The sequence below is a fragment of the Haliotis rufescens genome, unplaced genomic scaffold, assembly GCF_023055435.1.
Source record: "Haliotis rufescens isolate VD_foot unplaced genomic scaffold, xgHalRufe1.0.p SCAF_11, whole genome shotgun sequence".
NCBI classification, from domain to species: Eukaryota; Metazoa; Mollusca; class Gastropoda; order Lepetellida; family Haliotidae; genus Haliotis; species Haliotis rufescens.
The window spans coordinates 11,532,399-11,550,885 of NW_025963791.1; the positions used below are offsets into that span (position 1 = coordinate 11,532,399).

The 18,487-nt window shown below is 40.6% G+C and overlaps 1 protein-coding gene across 2 annotated transcripts; it reads right to left on the reverse strand.

Annotated features, from left to right (window-relative positions):
- Positions 1–8,298: 8,298 nt before the first annotated feature.
- On the reverse strand, positions 8,299–17,522 carry LOC124141164. 2 transcript variants are annotated; one of them, XM_048392244.1, is made up of 8 exons: positions 17,419–17,522; positions 15,926–16,816; positions 14,273–15,754; positions 13,804–13,931; positions 13,179–13,300; positions 11,310–11,366; positions 9,003–9,059; positions 8,308–8,382 (listed from the first exon to the last, which is right to left on the reverse strand). In XM_048392244.1, the coding sequence occupies exons 2-8, from the start codon at positions 16,811–16,813 to the stop codon at positions 8,330–8,332; spliced, it is 2,787 nt and encodes a 928-aa protein (XP_048248201.1). In that variant the 5' UTR covers positions 16,814–16,816; positions 17,419–17,522; the 3' UTR covers positions 8,308–8,329. The 2 variants fall into 2 exon arrangements, with proteins under 2 accessions (XP_046365036.2, XP_048248201.1); XM_046509080.2 differs by lacking the exon at positions 9,003–9,059 and having other exon boundaries at positions 8,299–8,382.
- Between the last annotated feature and the right edge of the window lie 965 nt (positions 17,523–18,487).

Below are 18,487 nucleotides of genomic sequence, written 5' to 3' on the forward strand. Positions count from 1 at the left end.
ATAGGATCTTATATAGGGCTACAAAAAACTATTACTACTACTACTACTACTACTACTACTACTACTACTACTTTGCTGCAGATTTGGATAGATCGTAACATCGTTATAAATGCAAACATCGTATTCAAAACATCGAAAGCGCCACGTAAATAAGGTTTATATGCACTTTTTCTGTCTTTAAATTTCAAAGGCTGAAACGAAAATACATTGAAGGTGGAGCCTTAACATACAGAGGCTCCATATATGGTCTTGTTGGGGGGAGTTACTTTCAACCCTACCTTTTAACATTCTCCTTTCCACAATTAGCAATGGCCATTTGTACACTGTACTTTCCTTCGTATGAGTGGGATTAAAAGATTAAAATATACTCCCCTTTTTTCAATAGCGGAAATGAGACACAGGCCATTTATATCACAAATTAAAGTCAATATTCGGCGAGAAAACGAGGTGCAAAACATGCTATTTTTTCAATTGCGTATATTTTTCACGTTACGGTACTCATCTCATTAATTTTGTTGTAAGACCCTTCTTTGTTTGAAATATTGGCTGATCTGTGTATAAAATCATGAAACATCTACTTACTTCGTTCCTTTAATTGTAGTGACATCGTGAGCTCAAATTAATCCTAACTTTCCGACCTGTCCGACTTTGACAGTGACTCTAGGGTGCGACGTATCATGGAATATAAATGTTTCCCGGAAGATGAATCGGTGGTTGCTGAGGAAGTAGTTGACCCCTACATGTTTGATCTGTAACCGACAACAGTGACGGAAATAATCAGGCTGATCCCCATCTTTAACGCATGGATTACAAGTGATTGCAAAACACAGATTTACGGAAACCTTTTAGGGCCATCAAGTTGAAATTTCAAGATACATAAGTTGAAATTTCAAGATACTAACTTAAAATTTTAAGATACTAATTTTCATTATAATAAGTTAAACTTTCAAGATAATAAGTTGAAATTTAAACTTAGAATCTTGAAATTTCAAGAAAATAACAAAAACAAAAACAAATGCCCCTAACAGGCTTCCGTGCATATTGGTTCGTTTGTTTATTTTCTCCAAATCAAAATATCCCGTGTCAGCATCATAGCCGTGCTCGTGGGTTTCACCAAAATGATATATGACCGAGACCTGCATCACTTCGGGCTTTCCGCCCACATTAAGCTGACACGCCGTGCTATAACTGGAATACTAACTGTTCAAAGCGGCGTTAAACCAACCTCACTCACTCCGATGTTTTACACGAATCACGCAATTATAAGTGTTGTAGATGTATTAAGCGAAAATGTTGTTTATGCCACGGTCAGAAAGAAATCTGTTATATCACGGCGGCGTGGTCGAGTGTGGACCAGACAAACCCGTGGTTGATCGCATGAGCAACTATCAGTTAAGGTAGGCGTAGACACAGAGTCAGGTCACACACTGCAACACATGCTCTTTGTAGCCGGCCCTTTAATAACCATTGGGTCCTTGGGTTAAATCTGTCCCGGATTTCCCACTGGGAATATATAAAGAGAAGATTCTAGTTCAGGCGTCACTCATATCCCAGCAAGGCTTGTATTTCGTCATCCATAGGACCGCCTCCGTGGTCTAGTGCGTCCGCCCGGAAGAGCGGAAGGTCCGGGGTTCGATCCCCGGCTGCGTCATACCAAAAGACGTTAAAAGATGGTACTTGTTGTTACCCTGTCTGGCGCTCGGCATTAAGGGGTTAAAGCAAGGACTGGTCGGCTCGGAGTCAGTATACTGTGTCTGAGTGGGGTATTCATGTTAAACTGCGGCATGGTATCTCAGTGGGCTAGCACTATAAATCGGCATCAGTCCGGTCTAGTACAAGCAGCCACACAAACACACACACGTACATGCACGTCGCTATATAAGTGAAACAATCTTGGACGCGACGTTAAACCCAATTTCACCTCACCTCACCTCATCCATAGCTTAACCATAGTCCCAAGCATGTTGTCAGGACAACCATGTTTAGTGATGCGTACAGGCCTACTTGGCAAGGACGTTTGAAAGGTCAGTGAACGATAGATTACAACATAACAATAGCCGCGTTGTTATACGTTTCCTTCCCAGATTTAACTAGGTCATCTGAAAACAAATACGTAATAAGGATCTACATAGAGAAATGTATTTTTTATTACTTGCCCGTGAAGAGATCACCCGTTTAATAGACATACAGCTTTATTACACATTGTGTAATACCAAAACGCGTGCTTATGTACTCTCGGAACACGTTTCACGAACAAATATTGAAAGCTCTCAACATCCCTTGGCGTATTCAACGACATTGTGTGTGGAGATGATAGATCACTGGGAGGAGCTTATGCACACTCGATGACCCCAGCAACCTTGTTGCTAGGCTGACGTCACATGGCATTGTTTCGCCGATGGATCTTGCAACAAAATTCAACAAATTACGTCATCGGGTATTGTGACGTCATTGTAAACTTTGAGGTGCAAGGCCCCGTTCCACAAGGCGATCGTACTCTAGCGCAACGACAGTCGTTAGTCTAAGTTAAATTATGTGAGTTGTGATAGCCTTAGCGCTACGATAATTTTGTGGGACGAACGCCTGAATTCTAAAGCTGGACCATTGTATGATATTAAATTCATACGTTTCAACTTTTGACGTGTTTGAAGTATTATTCTGTTAAACTGAATTGGATTATGCCATGGATCGTGTAGGTGTCAGCCTATTTACACTCAACAGTATAATTCTAAAAACATTATAAATGACAAGTAATAAATAAAATACTAAACTCGCTCTCGTGTAAAACCAATTTTATGAAACTCGTGAATAGTTGTGGTATCTGACTCGCTTTCGCTCGTCAGATACCAGAACTATTCACTCGTTTCATAAAATTGGTATTACACGGGAGCTCGTTTAGTATTCTATATATCTGACGTACTCTCATTAAAAACAGATCTTAGTTTTCGCTACCGCTAAACAAAGATCTCTTAATCTCAGAAAATATATAATTTTGATGGAAACACATAGCTCCATTTAAATTGAAAAGGAGCTCCAGTGAGGTGGGATATTCCTGATCCCCGGTAAAATCTAGACTTGCTTCATTCAGGTTTCGCTTTACAGAAAGGCCTGGGCGCAAGGGAAAATGATATGGGTCAGGGACTGTGAGACAAACTATAGCGAGAACTTCGAACTGATTCTAATATGAGACTGATCTGAAGCTTTATTAGGTGAGGTGAAATGGGGTTTAACGTCGCGTCCAAGATTATTGCACTTATATAGCGACGTGCATGCACGTGTGTGTGTGTGTGGCTGCTTGTACTAGTCCGGACTGGTGCCGATTTATAGTGCTAGCTCACTGAGATATACCATGCTGCAGTTTAACTCGAGGAAACTACGGAATCAAGGCTACAGTAACGCATAGAACGTATTTATTCTATAATAAATAAGTTTTATGTTATATATTTTAATGGAAAACCTTTATCGAGGAAAAACTATTTTTATTATCGTAAGAACAGGAAGGTTATTCGAGTCATTCAGGTGATATATACCATCGTAGACGTGTTAGTAGCCGCCCTGAACAGGAAGTACGGTTGTATCACCCAGCCTTATTTAGATATAGGAAGACAGCTAGATGCGACGTAAGGCGTAGACGTGCTAGTAGCCGCCCTGCACAGGAAGTGCGGTTGTATCACCCAGCCTTATTTAGATATAGGAAGACAGCTAGATGCGACGTAAGGCGTAGACGTGTTAGTAGCCGACCTGCACAGGAAGTGCGGTTGCACCCAGCCTTATTTAGATATAGGAAGACAGCTAGATGCGGCGTAAGGCGTAGACGTGTTAGTAGCCGCCCTGAACAGGAAGTACGGTTGTATCACCCAGCCTTATTTAGATATAGGAAGACAACTAGATGCGACGTAAGGCGTAGACGTGTTAGTAGCCGCCCTGAACAGGAAGTACGGTTGTATCACCCAGCCTTATTTAGATATAGGAAGACAGCTAGATGCGACGTAAGGCGTAGACGTGCTAGTAGCCGCCCTGCACAGGAAGTACGGTTGTATCACCCAGCCTTATTTAGATATAGGAAGACAGCTAGATGCGACGTAAGGCGTAGACGTGTTAGTAGCCGCCCTGAACAGGAAGTACGGTTGTATCACCCAGCCTTATCTAGATATAGGAAGACAGCTAGATGCGGCGTAAGGCGTAGACGTGTTAGTAGCCGCCCTGCACAGGAAGTACGGTTGTATCACCCAGCCTTATCTAGATATAGGAAGACAACTAGATGCGACGTAAGGCGTAGACGTGTTAGTAGCCGCCCTGCACAGGAAGTACGGTTGTATCACCCAGCCTTATTTAGATATAGGAAGACAACTAGATGCGACGTAAGGCGTAGACGTGAGCAGAGGTGATGTGAAATGGGGTTTTAACGTCGCGTCAAAGATTACTGCACTTATATAGCAATAGTGTGTGCGCGCGCGTGTATGTGTGTGTGTGTGTGTGTGTGTGTGTGTGTGTGTGGCTGATGCCGATTTATAGTGCTAGCCCACTGAGGAACCATGCCACAGTCTACCATTAATACCCCGCTCAGAAACAGTATATCGACTCCAAGCCGACCAGTCCTTGTTTTAGCCCCTTAATGCCGAGCGCCAGATAGGGTAACAACAAGTACCATCTTTCAACGTCTTTTGGTATGACGCGGCCGGAGATCGAACCCCGGGCCTAGGGCGTAGACGTACACCGCTCTGATGAAAGCTACGAGCACGCGTGAAGTTCCGACAGATCAATGATCATAATCGGGAAAGATCTAGGATTCGGATGTACAATCAGCGGATCCTGACACAATCAAGGGACGCAACTTTACACCACTGGATGTGATTCCAACTTCATGTGTCTCCTTTAGGCTGGGCCGAATGGTAAACTTATGGAATATTATTGAATAATTAATTATAAAAGCTACATTACATTTTCTGAATCACAATACCGTGTAATTTAGTAAAACTGTCCGGATTAACCAGTTTCCATGTATAAATAGACATTTTCAACAGTAATCGTACGGAATACGGGGTTATTGTATTGACAGGGTTTCACTGTATACAGTGTCGTTATTCCAGATATCATAGTCAACCCTATCCCGTTGCTTGCCGATCTCAAAGAAAACACCCATGTTCTGTTAATACATCTTTATTACGGGTATATATTGACGTATTACATAATAAAACAATACAGCAATGCAATGGGGAGCAGGGCTCACTAATATCCCCGACCTCGATTCCAACATCAGCTGAAGAACAGTTTTGCTATTGGAGATATATTGATGCCTTAACGTTTGACCCGGCTTCCCTTAAAAGCACAATAATATAACATAATAATGGCTTGATTTAAAGACGCACAGGTGCATCATCGGCAAGCTTTTCCCTTTCAGGTCGGGATATAAATATATTTCATACCATGACAAAATTCACACCTTTCAGAAAATGCACATATGAAAATCAAACTTTTCACTGCACCTCTCCAATGAGGATAGAAAGTGTTCCTTAATTCTGAAAAGAATCCATGTAGTAGTTCTCAAGTTATAGGTAGCACAAATGTTGAAGTAAAAAAGAAAATTTCAAAGTTTAAAACATGTAGAAATTCCTATTTTCTTAGAAAATCTTCATTATAAAATCACACTTTGCACGACACCTCTTCTATTAGTATGAAATCTCCTCCCTAAATTTGAAAATAATCGATAAAGTATTTTTCTCGTCATAGGTCGCACTAATGTTTAAGTAAAACAATTCTAAATCAAGACATGAAAAATAGCCGTATTTTTTCAGAAAATTTAAATATTGACCTCACACTTCGCACTGCACCTTTCCTATTGGTATAGAAAGTGGTTACCAAATTTGAAAAGAATCAATGCAGTAGTTTTCAAGTTATAGGTCGCACAAAAATTGTCCTCGGAAGAACGGGCGGACAGACGGACTGACGGAATTCTTTGGTATATATATACCCCCGCCCTTTTAGGTCTAGGGTATAATAAAACAATAATACAAGTAAATTTAGCCAGAGGAGCATATACAATCTTATTTCGGATTTTTCAATCAGCTTTAGATTAAACTGTAAAAAAAGTGCCATTCAAGTATCATTGATGTGCATAAGTGTGAAAAATAATAATTGTCTGTTATTTTAATAACACATGCATATTTAGTTTGATAGACTATACTATGTTTATAAGTATGAACATATTGAGCGATAAAGCTTACATAAAATATCTGTTAAATCTAATAAAAGACAAATCTGTTCCTCTTACCCGACAACAAATTATATGTTTGAACGTGTTGTTGTAGGAAAGGAGTTTTAGGTGGGTGAATGTATATTATTGTACCCCATGCCTGTAGGAAAGGAGTTTTAGGTGGGTGAATGTATGTCATTGTACCCCATGCCTGTAGGAAAGGAGTTTTAGCCGGGTGAATGTATGTCACATTACCCCATGCCTGTAGGAAAGGAGTTTTAGGTGGGTGAATGTATGTCACATTACCCCATGCCTGTAGGAAAGGAGTTTTAGGTGGGTGAATGTATGTCACATTACCCCATGCCTGTAGGAAAGGAGTTTTAGGTGGGTGAATGTATGTCACAGTACCCCATGCCTGTAGGAAAGGAGTTTTAGGTGGGTGAATGTATGTCATTGTACCCTTTGCCTGTAGGAAAGGAGTTTTAGGTGGGTGAATGTATGTCACATTACCCCATGCCTGTAGGAAAGGAGTTTTAGGTGGGTGAATGTATGTCACATTACCCCATGCCTGTAGGAAAGGAGTTTTAGGTGGGTGAATGTATGTCACATTACCCCATGCCTGTAGGAAAGGAGTTTTAGGTGGGTGAATGTATGTCACAGTACCCCATGCCTGTAGGAAAGGAGTTTTAGGTGGGTGAATGTATGTCACAGTACCCCATGCCTGTAGGAAAGGAGTTTTAGGTGGGTGAATGTATGTCATTGTACCCTTTGCCTGTAGGAAAGGAGTTTTAGGTGGGTGAATGTATGTCACATTACCCCATGCCTGTAGGAAAGGAGTTTTAGGTGGGTGAATGTATGTCACATTACCCCATGCCTGTAGGAAAGGAGTTTTAGGTGGGTGAATGTATGTCATTGTACCCTTTGCCTGTAGGAAAGGAGTTTTAGGTGGGTGAATGTATATCATTGTACCCCATGCCTGTAGGAAAGGAGTTTTAGGTGGGTGAATGTATGTCACAGTACCCCATGCCTGTAGGAAAGGAGTTTTAGGTGGGTGAATGTATGTCATTGTACCCCATGCCTGTAGGAAAGGAGTTTTAGGTGAGGGAATGTATGTCACATTACCCCATGCCTGTAGGAAAGGAGTTTTAGGTGGGTGAATGTATGTCACAGTACCCCATGCCTGTAGGAAAGGAGTTTTAGGTGGGTGAATGTATATCATTGTACCCCATGCCTGTAGGAAAGGAGTTTTAGGTGGGTGAATGTATGTCACAGTGCCCCATGCCTGTAGGAAAGGAGTTTTAGGTGGGTGAATGTATATCATTGTACCCCATGCCTGTAGGAAAGGAGTTTTAGGTGGGTGAATGTATGTCACAGTACCCTTTGCCTGTAGGAAAGGAGTTTTAGGTGGGTGAATGTATGTCATTGTACCCCATGCCTGTAGGAAAGGCGTTTTAGGTGGGTGAATGTATGTCACAGTGCCCAATGCCTGTAGGAAAGGAGTTTTAGGTGGGCGAATGTATGTCATTGTACCCTTTGCCTGTAGGAAAGGAGTTTAAGGTGGGTGAATGTATGTCACAGTGCCCCATGCCTGTAGGAAAGGAGTTTTAGGTGAGTGAATGTATATCATTGTACCCCATGCCTGTAGGAAAGGAGTTTTAGGTGGGTGAATGTATGTCACAGTACCCTTTGCCTGTAGGAAAGGAGTTTTAGGTGGGTGAATGTATGTCATATTACCCCATGCCTGTAGGAAAGGAGTTTTAGGTGGGTGAATGTATGTCACAGTACCCTATGCCTGTAGGAAAGGAGTTTTAGGTGGGTGAATGTATGTCATTGTACCCTGATGGTGTGACTTATTTCTGTGCTTACAACGACCTCTCCATTATTGAAATGCCGTCGTGATAAAACCGTTTTGGTCAATTCCAAATCTTAAGTGTACACTTACTTTTCCTCGGCAATATATATCTGCAACCGGTGGCATCGAACATAAATTGTGGACAACAAAAATATTAGAGTATTACACACTAATAATTGCGCTGACAACCGAGTGTCAAATATTAATGGGCATGTCCTGCTTTCCGATGTCAGCTCTCATATATAGCTTGACACCGGGTGTCTAGGATAAATAGGTGTGTCCTTCTACTGGGCGTCATCCTTCCGACTTGGGTCATCCACTGGGTGTAGATATATCTCTACAACAAATACATAGTATACTTTATTGTACGCGTGATGAAATGCATCTGCACTGTAAACAATGTGTTTAAAATGTAAAATAAATAAAATAAAACCGACAAAACCATCCCATATTCATAAAAAATCTAAACACGTATAGAAATGTGTTTTAATCCTAAACGGAGCACTCATTTGGTGTCTTCTATCTCACACTTTTAGGGTCTAAACACATGAAATGAGCTATCGTCTCACAGCCGGAACGCCGTCTGAACCCAACATCCTCTTAATCTAAACACGTTTAGAATTTGAACATGTCTTTCCCACAATCGTAATCCTAAACATGTTAAGATCCCCAAACGCGTCAAAGTTATGGGAGAAGGCAGTGTTAAGGTTTGTGTTCAGACACATTGTTTCCAGCGTGAGGACCAAGTTTACTGTTTTAGGGGATTAAGCCAACCTCCAGAACCATAGAGAAAAATAAGTCCAACTCAAGTCTACAACGATTTGGCAATTCTCGAGACAGAGAGAGAGAGAGAGAGAGAGAGAGAGAGAGAGAGAGAGCGGCGGTTAAAGTGTTGAATATTAAAATTGAGTATACAACCATTTAAAAAAAACCTATTCACAAAACTTGCAGGCTCACCTGACTTGTTGTTATTTGAGACCGGTTCAGTATAAATATCGTCGTGGTTATTAACGTCTGAAACATTAAATTGAGCATTATCTATATGGACTAGTCTGAACCAGACAAACTGGTTGATACTATGAACAACGCAATCGACACAAGTCACCATCCTGATCACCCGATCCAATTAAGTCGCCTCTTTCAACTCAACATATAATACAGGGCCTAATCTAACCCAGGTTCCATCATTGAGTGTTTTTATCAAACGTCTCTGCAAATATCCATATTATGTAAGGGGCGGACCATTTGATATTTAGGGGGAAGGCCCAGGTTATGTTTTTATTTTAGTTTAAGGGGCTGAGATTTTTCTTCTTAAACCTGAGCTGATATTTTTTTTATGGTACATTTCAAATTCAACATATCGAAATAATGTTAAAATGTTCTCAATGTTCACTAAACTTAATCACTGCACAGAGGTAGGTGATTTTAAAACAGAACAATGAAAATAGCAGTATAATAAAGCATTTTTATACAATAAAAGACAATACGCAAGATCCAGCGACGTAAGGTGTTAACTGACATATGTAGATAGCGCTGGGGATTAAGGGTCCAGCTCGGAAGGGGCTTATGATTAGAGGGGATACACTGAATGTTTGCTGAATACATTAAACAGAAAAAGGAGATAGAACATCTGTGGACTTTGGAAACATATTGAAACAATTAGGTATTATGGAGAAATTAAGTTTTAAAGAAACCTATTGAAGTGGTTTGCACCATAACAATACCCCTGGACGTTGTGGAGCTTTTGTTCTCAAAATAGTGACAATATTGAAAGTAAAAGTATTCAGTAAAATTAATTTCTCCAATCACAAAGATCAGTTTTTGCTTCAGATTGGTCAGGATAACGGGTGGTTGGTTTGTTGTTTACGCCGCACTCAGCAATATTCCAGCTACATGACGGCGGTCTGTAAATCATCGAGTCTGGACCAGACAATCCAGTGATTCATATCATGAGCATCGATCCGAGCAATCGGGATCGATGACCTGCATCAACCAAGTCAGCGAGCCTGACCACCCGATCCCGTTAGTCGCCTTTTACGACAAGCATAGTCGCCTTTTACGGCAAGCATGGGATGCTGAAGACCTATTCGACCCCGGATCTTCACAGGTCTGGTCAGGAATCACATATATCAAAATAGAAACAGGTGATGCCGAACCTATTAGACTCCCTTCTTATAAGCAAAACGCAGCCATATCGATCCTTCTAAAACATGTTCAGTCACACAGATCCCACCCCCTAAAAATGTCCATGACATGCGTCATTTCTTAGGTTTAACCTCATCCTATCACAAATTTGTAGCCAACCTTTCTGGCATCGTTTCCCCTCTATACAACCTTCTGAAAAAAGATGCGACTTTCAAATGGTCCAACAATTCCCAACAGGCAATCGTAAAGCTAAAGCAAGCCCTTACAGCAGCCCCCATCCATGCATACCCCGACCAAAACAAACACTTCATCCTCACAACTGATGCATCTCAAACCGCAACAGGGTACATTTTAGGCCAATTTCATCCTCAGGGCATAACTTGTAATGACGTTGTTAATTCTGTTGACAATACAAGTATCTTCCTTAACATTGGTCCTGATTGTACGCGTGATGAAATGCATCTGCACTGTAAACAATGTGTTTAAAATTTTAAATAAATAAAATAAAACCGATAAAACCATCCCATATTCATAAAAAATCTAAACACGTTTAGAAATGTGTTTTAATCCTAAACGGAGCACTCATTTGGTGTCTTCTATCTCACACTTTTAGGGTCTAAACACATGAAATGAGCTATCGTCTCACAGCCGGAACGCCGTCTGAACCCAACATCCTCGTAATCTAAACATGTTTAGAATTTGAACATGTCTTTCCTACAATCCTAATCCTAAACATGTTAAGATCCCCAAACGCGTCAAAGTTATGGGAGAAGGCAGTGTTAAGGTTTGTGTTTGTCCAACTCAAGTCTACAACGATTTGGAAATTCTAGAAATTAAGGATTGTTCTTGGCTCCATTTGGGTTTTATTTTTTTATATTGTAGAAATATATATATTTTTAATTAAGAATTTATTTCTGGGACTAAATGTCAGTCTAAAACGAATCATGCAATCAATATGTCGGCAAGAGAGAGAGAGAGAGAGAGAGAGAGAGAGAGAGAGAGAGAGAGAGAGAGAGAGAGAGAGAGAGAGACAGAGAGCGGCGGTTAAAGTGTTGAATATTAAAATTGAGTATACAACCATTTAAAAAAAAAACTTATTCACAAAACTTGCAGGCTCACCTGACTGGTTGTTATTTGAGACCGGTTCAGTATAAATATCGTCGTGGTTATTAACGTCTGAAACATTAAATTGAGCATTATCTATATGGACTAGTCTGAACCAGACAAACTGGTTGATACTATGAACAACGCAATCGACACAAGTCACCATCCTGATCACCCGATCCAATTAAGTCGCCTCTTTCAACTCAACATATAATACAGGGCCTAATCTAACCCAGGTTCCATCATTGAGTGTTTTTAACAAACGTCTCTGCAAATACCCATATTATGTAAGGGGCGGACCATTTGATATTTAGGGGGAAGGCCCAGGTTATGTTTTTATTTTAGTTTTAGGGGCTGAGATTTTTCTTCTTAAACCTGAGCTGATATTTTTTTTATGGAACATTTCAAATTCAACATATCGAAATAATGTTAAAATGTTCTCAATGTTCACTAAACTTAATCACTGCACAGAGGTAGGTGATTTTAAAACAGAACAATGAAAATAGCAGTATAATAAAGCATTTTTATACAATAAAAGACAATACGCAAGATCCAGCGACGTAAGGTGTTAACTGACATATGTAGATAGCGCTGGGGATTAAGGGTCCAGCTCGGAAGGGTCTTATGATAAGAGGGGATACACTGAATGTTTGTTGAATACATTAAACAGAAAAAGGAGATAGAACATCTGTGGACTTTGGAAACATATTGAAACAATTAGGTATTATGGAGAAATTAAGTTTTAAAGAAACCTATTGAAGTGGATTGCACCATAACAATACCCCTGGACGTTGTGGAGCTTTTGTTCTCAAAATAGTGACAACATTGAAAGTACAAGTATTCAGTAAAATTAATTTCTCCAATCACAAAGATCAGTTTTTGCTTCAGATTGGTCAGGATTACGGTTGGTTGGTTGGTTTGTTGTTTACGCCGCACTCAGCAATATTCCAGCTATATGACGGCGGTCTGTAAATCATCGAGTCTGGACCAGACAATCCAGTGATTCATATCATGAGCATCGATCCGAGCAATCGGGATCGATGACCTGCATCAACCAAGTCAGCGAGCCTGACCACCCGATCCCGTTAGTCGCCTCTTACGACAAGCATAGTCGCCTTTTACGGCAAGCATGGGATGCTGAAGACCTATTCGACCCCGGATCTTCACAGGTCTGGTCAGGAATCACATATATCAAAATAGAAACAGGTGATGCCGAACCTATTAGACTCCCTTCTTATAAGCAAAACGCAGCCATATCGATCCTTCTAAAACATGTTCAGTCACACAGATCCCACCCCCTAAAAATGTCCATGACATGCGTCATTTCTTAGGTTTAGCTTCATCTTATCACAACTTTGTAGCCAACCTTTCTGGCATCGTTTCCCCTCTATACAACCTTCTGAAAAAAGATGCGACTTTCAAATGGTCCAACAATTCCCAACAGGCAATCGTAAAGCTAAAGCAAGCCCTTACAGCAGCCACCATCCATGCATACCCCGACCAAAACAAACACTTCATCCTCACATCTGATGCATCTCAAACTGCAACAAGGTACATTTTAGGCCAATTTCATCCTCAGGGCATAACTTGTAATGACGTTGTTAATTCTGTTGACAATACAAGTATCTTCCCCTAAGTCTGTATGGGACATGTTAGGACACCAAAGCGCCATTGCCCTAACGTTTCTCAATCGCTAAGGGCGGTGAGGTAGCGGCAACCCCCCGGGTTCGATTTCCCAAACGGGTAAAAAGTGTGAAGCACATTTCTGGTAACGTATCCTGTTGAATCTTTAGGGCAAATATTCTGTTTCCGTCCTAAACTGACAATGCCTTATCCTTATCGTTTATGGAATAATGCTGACTGAGGCATTAACAACCCACTCACTTTTCCCACTTCTTGCAAGTTTTCTGTATTTGATACAGATAACAATGACAGCCACGGTGAGAAAAAGGATGATCGCTGCCTCAACAACTGCAGCTATGAGTGGGCCAGGGGTGGAACCGACACTGAAACAACGAAAGGAAATACAGACTACAAACTCTGCGATAGGGTTTTTCCAAAATAGGTTTATACTCCACCAAACTGGTTAGTTTGACTTGGAAGTTATTGGCACAAAAGGGCTTCCATATGTCAGTATTCCTATCAAAAGTCGAGAAGTATATTATAGTGAACACTGATATTACTGGTACTGTACTGGAGAAGACAGAATAATTTAGTTCTAAAAAACCAGAGATTTTGTTCTGTAGGGCAGAACATGCTTACCCCATTCCTCGCTGTTTTTTTCAGGGTTCCATTCATATAATTTTCACATCTATTTTCCTCTTTATGCCAAATGGAATCTGTTTCGGACGATAATCAAGATTGATTATCCTCTTCTAGTGACGTTTTATATTCTGTGAATTGCCAACAGGTATGGTACAACAGACAACAGACAACAGAGAATAATACGACAGTACAATGATGGGTATAGATGAAGAACTGGCGAGAGGGACACCATGGACTGACTTACGTGGTTTCCAGTTCTTCATACACGCATCTGTCGCACTCATATTGACTGGGGCATTCGGCCGTGTACCTTACATTGGGCTCCAGAACATCCACATTGAATGCTACAGAGTTTCCAGTCGCTCTTCCCACCTGTGATTGATCATTTAACAAGGTGATCTTAAAGCACATCTCAAAACGTAGGTAACATAAAGCACTGTAACGAATAAAATTGAATAAAACAGTCAATGAAATCTAGTAGTCAGGGTATGCCGGAAAAAATCCAGGAACAACAATTATGTGTTAACGTGATTAGTTCTTGGGTATTTCACAACTTTCTGTTTGACTGAAATGTCCATATTCTATTTGATTGTCCTACTTATCTGATACTAGTATTATAAATCCAGATTAAGAATGAATTTCATATATATTTTTTCACTTTCACTTTTTTTTCTTTTTCTTTCACTTTTTCTTTTAAACAAATTATAATTTACTTCTTTGTATTCCAGGTCATTTGTTCCGATGCCTCGCACTATCTGATAGATGACAAAGCCACTTGCACCATTGCTGTCCTCATCAAATACACGACGTTGTTTGCCGTCCCTGTAGACATCCAGCTGAACATCTTTGGTGTAGCGGATCAACTCAGAGGTTGAGTATTCTGGACACTTTGTGGCAGTCCCTCGACAGACATGATGAAGGCTGCTTCTGAAACCTTGGACCAAGGCATACAAGGCAGTGGTAGCAAATGGGACCCATGTGTCAATCTGATGGTGACTTGAGAGCAGTGAGGGAGTACATTCCTGTTTGTTCTTTTCCAGAAAACTGCCTGGGAAGAAACAGTTTGCTCTTATCTCCAAAAATGGTCTCAGCCAGGGGTTTACATCGGAAGAGCTGCTGATATTGCGAAAATACTGTTCAAAATTTGGGTCAACTGGAAGATCCTGAGCCATGGTGAAGCTTCCTTTCAGGTTGTAGTTGCCTTTAATAACGTTAGTCCGTCTAGCCCAGCCCTCTCCAGATCCAACGAAAATAAACTCTCCCAGTTTAATCTCTTCACTGACAGCTGTCATCAGAGCTGGTGTGGTGTGTGATCGGGAAAACACAATCACCATTCTGGCTGCCCTAAACTGTCTCAGTTTATACACGATGCCCACGTATTGTTTTGGATCAATGTCTTCTTTCACTGGTACGCTTTGTGCTACACAAACTCCTGCTTTCTTAGCTGCTTCCAGGACAGAATCCCGACCAGACTGTCCATACGCCTCATCAGTGTACAACACCTGGATGTACTTGGCTCCGAGCTTCTTTACTATCACCATCATCGGTCCTGCTTGGTCATCGAGTGATGATGCTGTTCTCATGAAAGTGGGGTATTCTTTCCTGTCACTCAGTTTGGAGCTTGTGGAAGCAAAGGCTATAAACAATTGGTCCAGTTGTTTCATTGTGGATGCTAGTGGAATGCTGATCGAACTCGCTAATGGCCCTATGTAGCCAATTACTTTGTCACTTATCGCTGAACTTTGGACCCCATCCCCGAGATGAAGTTCACCTTTATGTAATTTCACAATTTTATCCCTAATTATCACAGGGTTGTTGCATGTGTCCAGCACAACCAACCCCATGGATGTGTTACCAAGAACTGATGCAAATTCTCCTGTTTTGTTGTTCACATCTTTTGTAGCAAACATCAAAGCCTCTGCAATGTCTACACCTACAGCTGACCTTAAGGGACCACACCTAAAGACGTTTAGGGAGTCTCCATCAGTGCTTAGTCTGTTGTGTATGGGAACAAGAGCAACAACATAATAGTCCCCTTTAATGTGTATGATCTCCTCCAATGGGTCTTTTAGGCATTCTGGACAGTTGTATCCCTTGTGACAATTACCAGGAACTTGGCCGCCCTCTTTGCCAGATTTATCAAAGGATTGAATTTGATCAAGGGACAACTTCAGTGATCCATTGAACGATCCAACCTGAAATACAAATAAAATTTACAATTGAACTATTCAATTAATTGATATTGATTGATTTAAATGAATTACATTATTGAATGTTATGATATCAACAAGAACATAAATAATAATAATGAATGTCACAGTGCCATAGAATGAGGATAATTTGTCTGCTCTTCAATTATGACCTACCTCATGAAAATTAAATTCTGTGTGATTCCTCTTGTAGTTGTAAATTTCGTACAAGCTCTTCTCAGTGTACATGTGCATCTCGCCTTTGCTGAAGGATATGTTTCCCCTTCCTGGAAATAAACTACCCATCAGATCTGAGGGTTTGAGTCTCAGCTTTTCAATTTCTGCAATTAAGGTTCCCTGTGATACGTCGTTCATGGCATTGCATATTCTGTTCCCTGCACCACAAGTCCGACTGATGACGTTCTTGAAGGCCTGTGCCATCACACCAGTGGCTAGAACTGCATAGGAAATAAAAAGAGGTTGTTGGGTGATTCCATAGCTGTTGGACGAGTCACTCCAGCACTTGGTAATGTCAGTTTCTGGACGTAAATCACATCCAGTCAAAGACCGGAAGTAAAGAGATAACCAATGGTTTTCTTTTGCCTCTTCACGGAATGTTGTTGCATTTTGAAACAGAGTGTTCCAGTGAGAGGTAAATTCAGGTATTGGTTCATATACAGGTGTCGGTAGAAGAAGCCCTTTTGCTCGATCAAACACATTATTCTGACCGTTCTGTAGATACGATGGTTCCAGTGCTATCGCCTCGGACACAATCAACTGATACTGATCATTAAGTAGGTGTTCATCAAGGTATTCTAAGACTCTAGTCACAGTCCGTCCTTTCCCAAAGAACACCATCCCCGAAACAGGGCTTGATTTGATGTCCAACTTTTCTCGCAGTGACGCAATACTGCTTGTTGTAGTGATCATTTCAAATACTGGAATGCAGATTCCCCGACGTTCAGATTCTACTTTCAAAGCTGTTGCACCTTCAATGCTATAGGAATCATTCTCGTAGCCAATGGCAACATAGTTCCATTTCAACTGTTGTATCAGCTGCAGCATGACCTGGAAAGAAGAAGTACCATTTTGAGTAGAAAACGTGTGCAAACATTCCGAATTTTATACCTCACTCTAATCTTTTGACAATCATTGTGCTGATGTCATGGTCTTGAAAACTGCCTCTATACATTGTCCAAATTCCTTGACCTTCAGTTCAGATCTCGGGAGTGACCTTGACTTTCACCTATAAGAGATGCTATCGATAAGGCATGACAAGTTTCCAGACGCTTTGTGTACTAACTGTTACCAATAAAGTGATTTGTGAGTGAAGGGTCTTGTTATCACTACTTCGGTTTTGTTTCCTTTGTACAGAAGTATGACAACCTAACCCCCCTTAGGCTTAAACACTTCATCCATGGATATCTTACTGATTCATCTGATGAAGGGACAATAAGTAGGCCTGAGACGTCTTAACAAACAATAAAGAAGTTGTCATACCTACAAATCTCATGTCGTCATGTTAATGCAAATTAAAGAACTCAAACATTTGATTGGATAACTTCGGCTTGTGAATAACTCAACCAATGAAACGCAATATAAATCTCACAAAACCAAGACGCATGAACATAACTTATGTTTTTATGTGGTGGAAGTGTGTCTCAACTCACCTCCACTTGGACATTGTCTGCCACTATGACACGTTACAGATTTTTGTAGATAGTTTTATCGGTGAGACTGGCGGCTGTGGCTGAGTAGCTGACCTGTAGCAGACGATCGTCTACCGGAAGTGAGCTTAGCAGACGTGACACTGGCTGAGTTTCTGATGTGGTTTCTGGGCCAAGAACACCTGGAAGTGGGATGATCAGGTAAAGACGCTAGCTGAATACCCAATCTTCCAGTGCTTCCTAGGAACAATGTGCTGTTTGGAACACATAATTAACTTTAAAATATATAAAGTATATAACCTCTCGAGAAGGGCGTAATAGACAAAATAGCAGTGAGAACATCTTCTGGAGCAGACAAACAGCGCAAAAATAAAATGATAATTAAATGAATGGGTCACCGAAAATCAGTGATAACATTTCAAGTCTTCTAAATTACTTGATCTTGTACCTACCCTTACTCTGTTGATACAAGAACCACCCACCAACAGCCAGGTACATCAGTGTAATTAGGTTGCTCACCAAAGAGAAGAGCTGTGGTATTTCCCTCTAATGTCCTCATCATCTCCAGTGTGCGCTTCACAGCTAGAGCTGGCTCTCCACACGTCCTGTGGGCCAGTAGACCTATTGTAACATCAACTCAAACGTGGGATTTGGAGATGAAATTTCAGCTTCAGTTTAATACAAGTATAACTATTCTTAGTAAAAAGTATAATCAGTATTAAATTTTCCCAAATAAGATACACAATTTGCTTTGTGCATAAACGATAAGTGAGTATCCATTACTTGAAACTTGAAGATGTATTCAACTCTATGTTTTTTGGCATTCGATAGTATTATGTCATAAAGTAATTATGCCTTTGTTATCATGATTAATAAATTACGTTTTTTTTAAATATATGTATCATGAATATGACATTACAAAGGTTGTCAAAACGTTACTCGGCTGAAAACAGTCGCCGAAACACTGCGAACATAAGGTCTAAAGCACAACCCGTTGGTTTGGAAGATCCACCTGCAGCAGTGAAAAATCGCTGAACACCTTTTTAGGGTATCTGTAAAAATGCACTAGCGG

What these genes read in the sequence shown, in the direction of transcription:
- LOC124141164 (XM_048392244.1), bottom strand. Translation starts at nt 16,813, where the DNA reads ATGCTGCAGCTGATACAACAGTTGAAATGGAACTATGTTGCCATTGGC. An exon ending in TATGAAGAACTGGAAACCAC is followed by an intron (nt 13,301 to 13,803) that starts GTAAGTCAGTCC and finishes TCGTTGTTTCAG; the next exon opens with TGTCGGTTCCACCCCTGGCC. An exon ending in CTCAAATAACAACCAGTCAG is followed by an intron (nt 9,060 to 11,309) that starts GTGAGCCTGCAA and finishes TTAATGTTTCAG; the next exon opens with ACGTTAATAACCACGACGAT.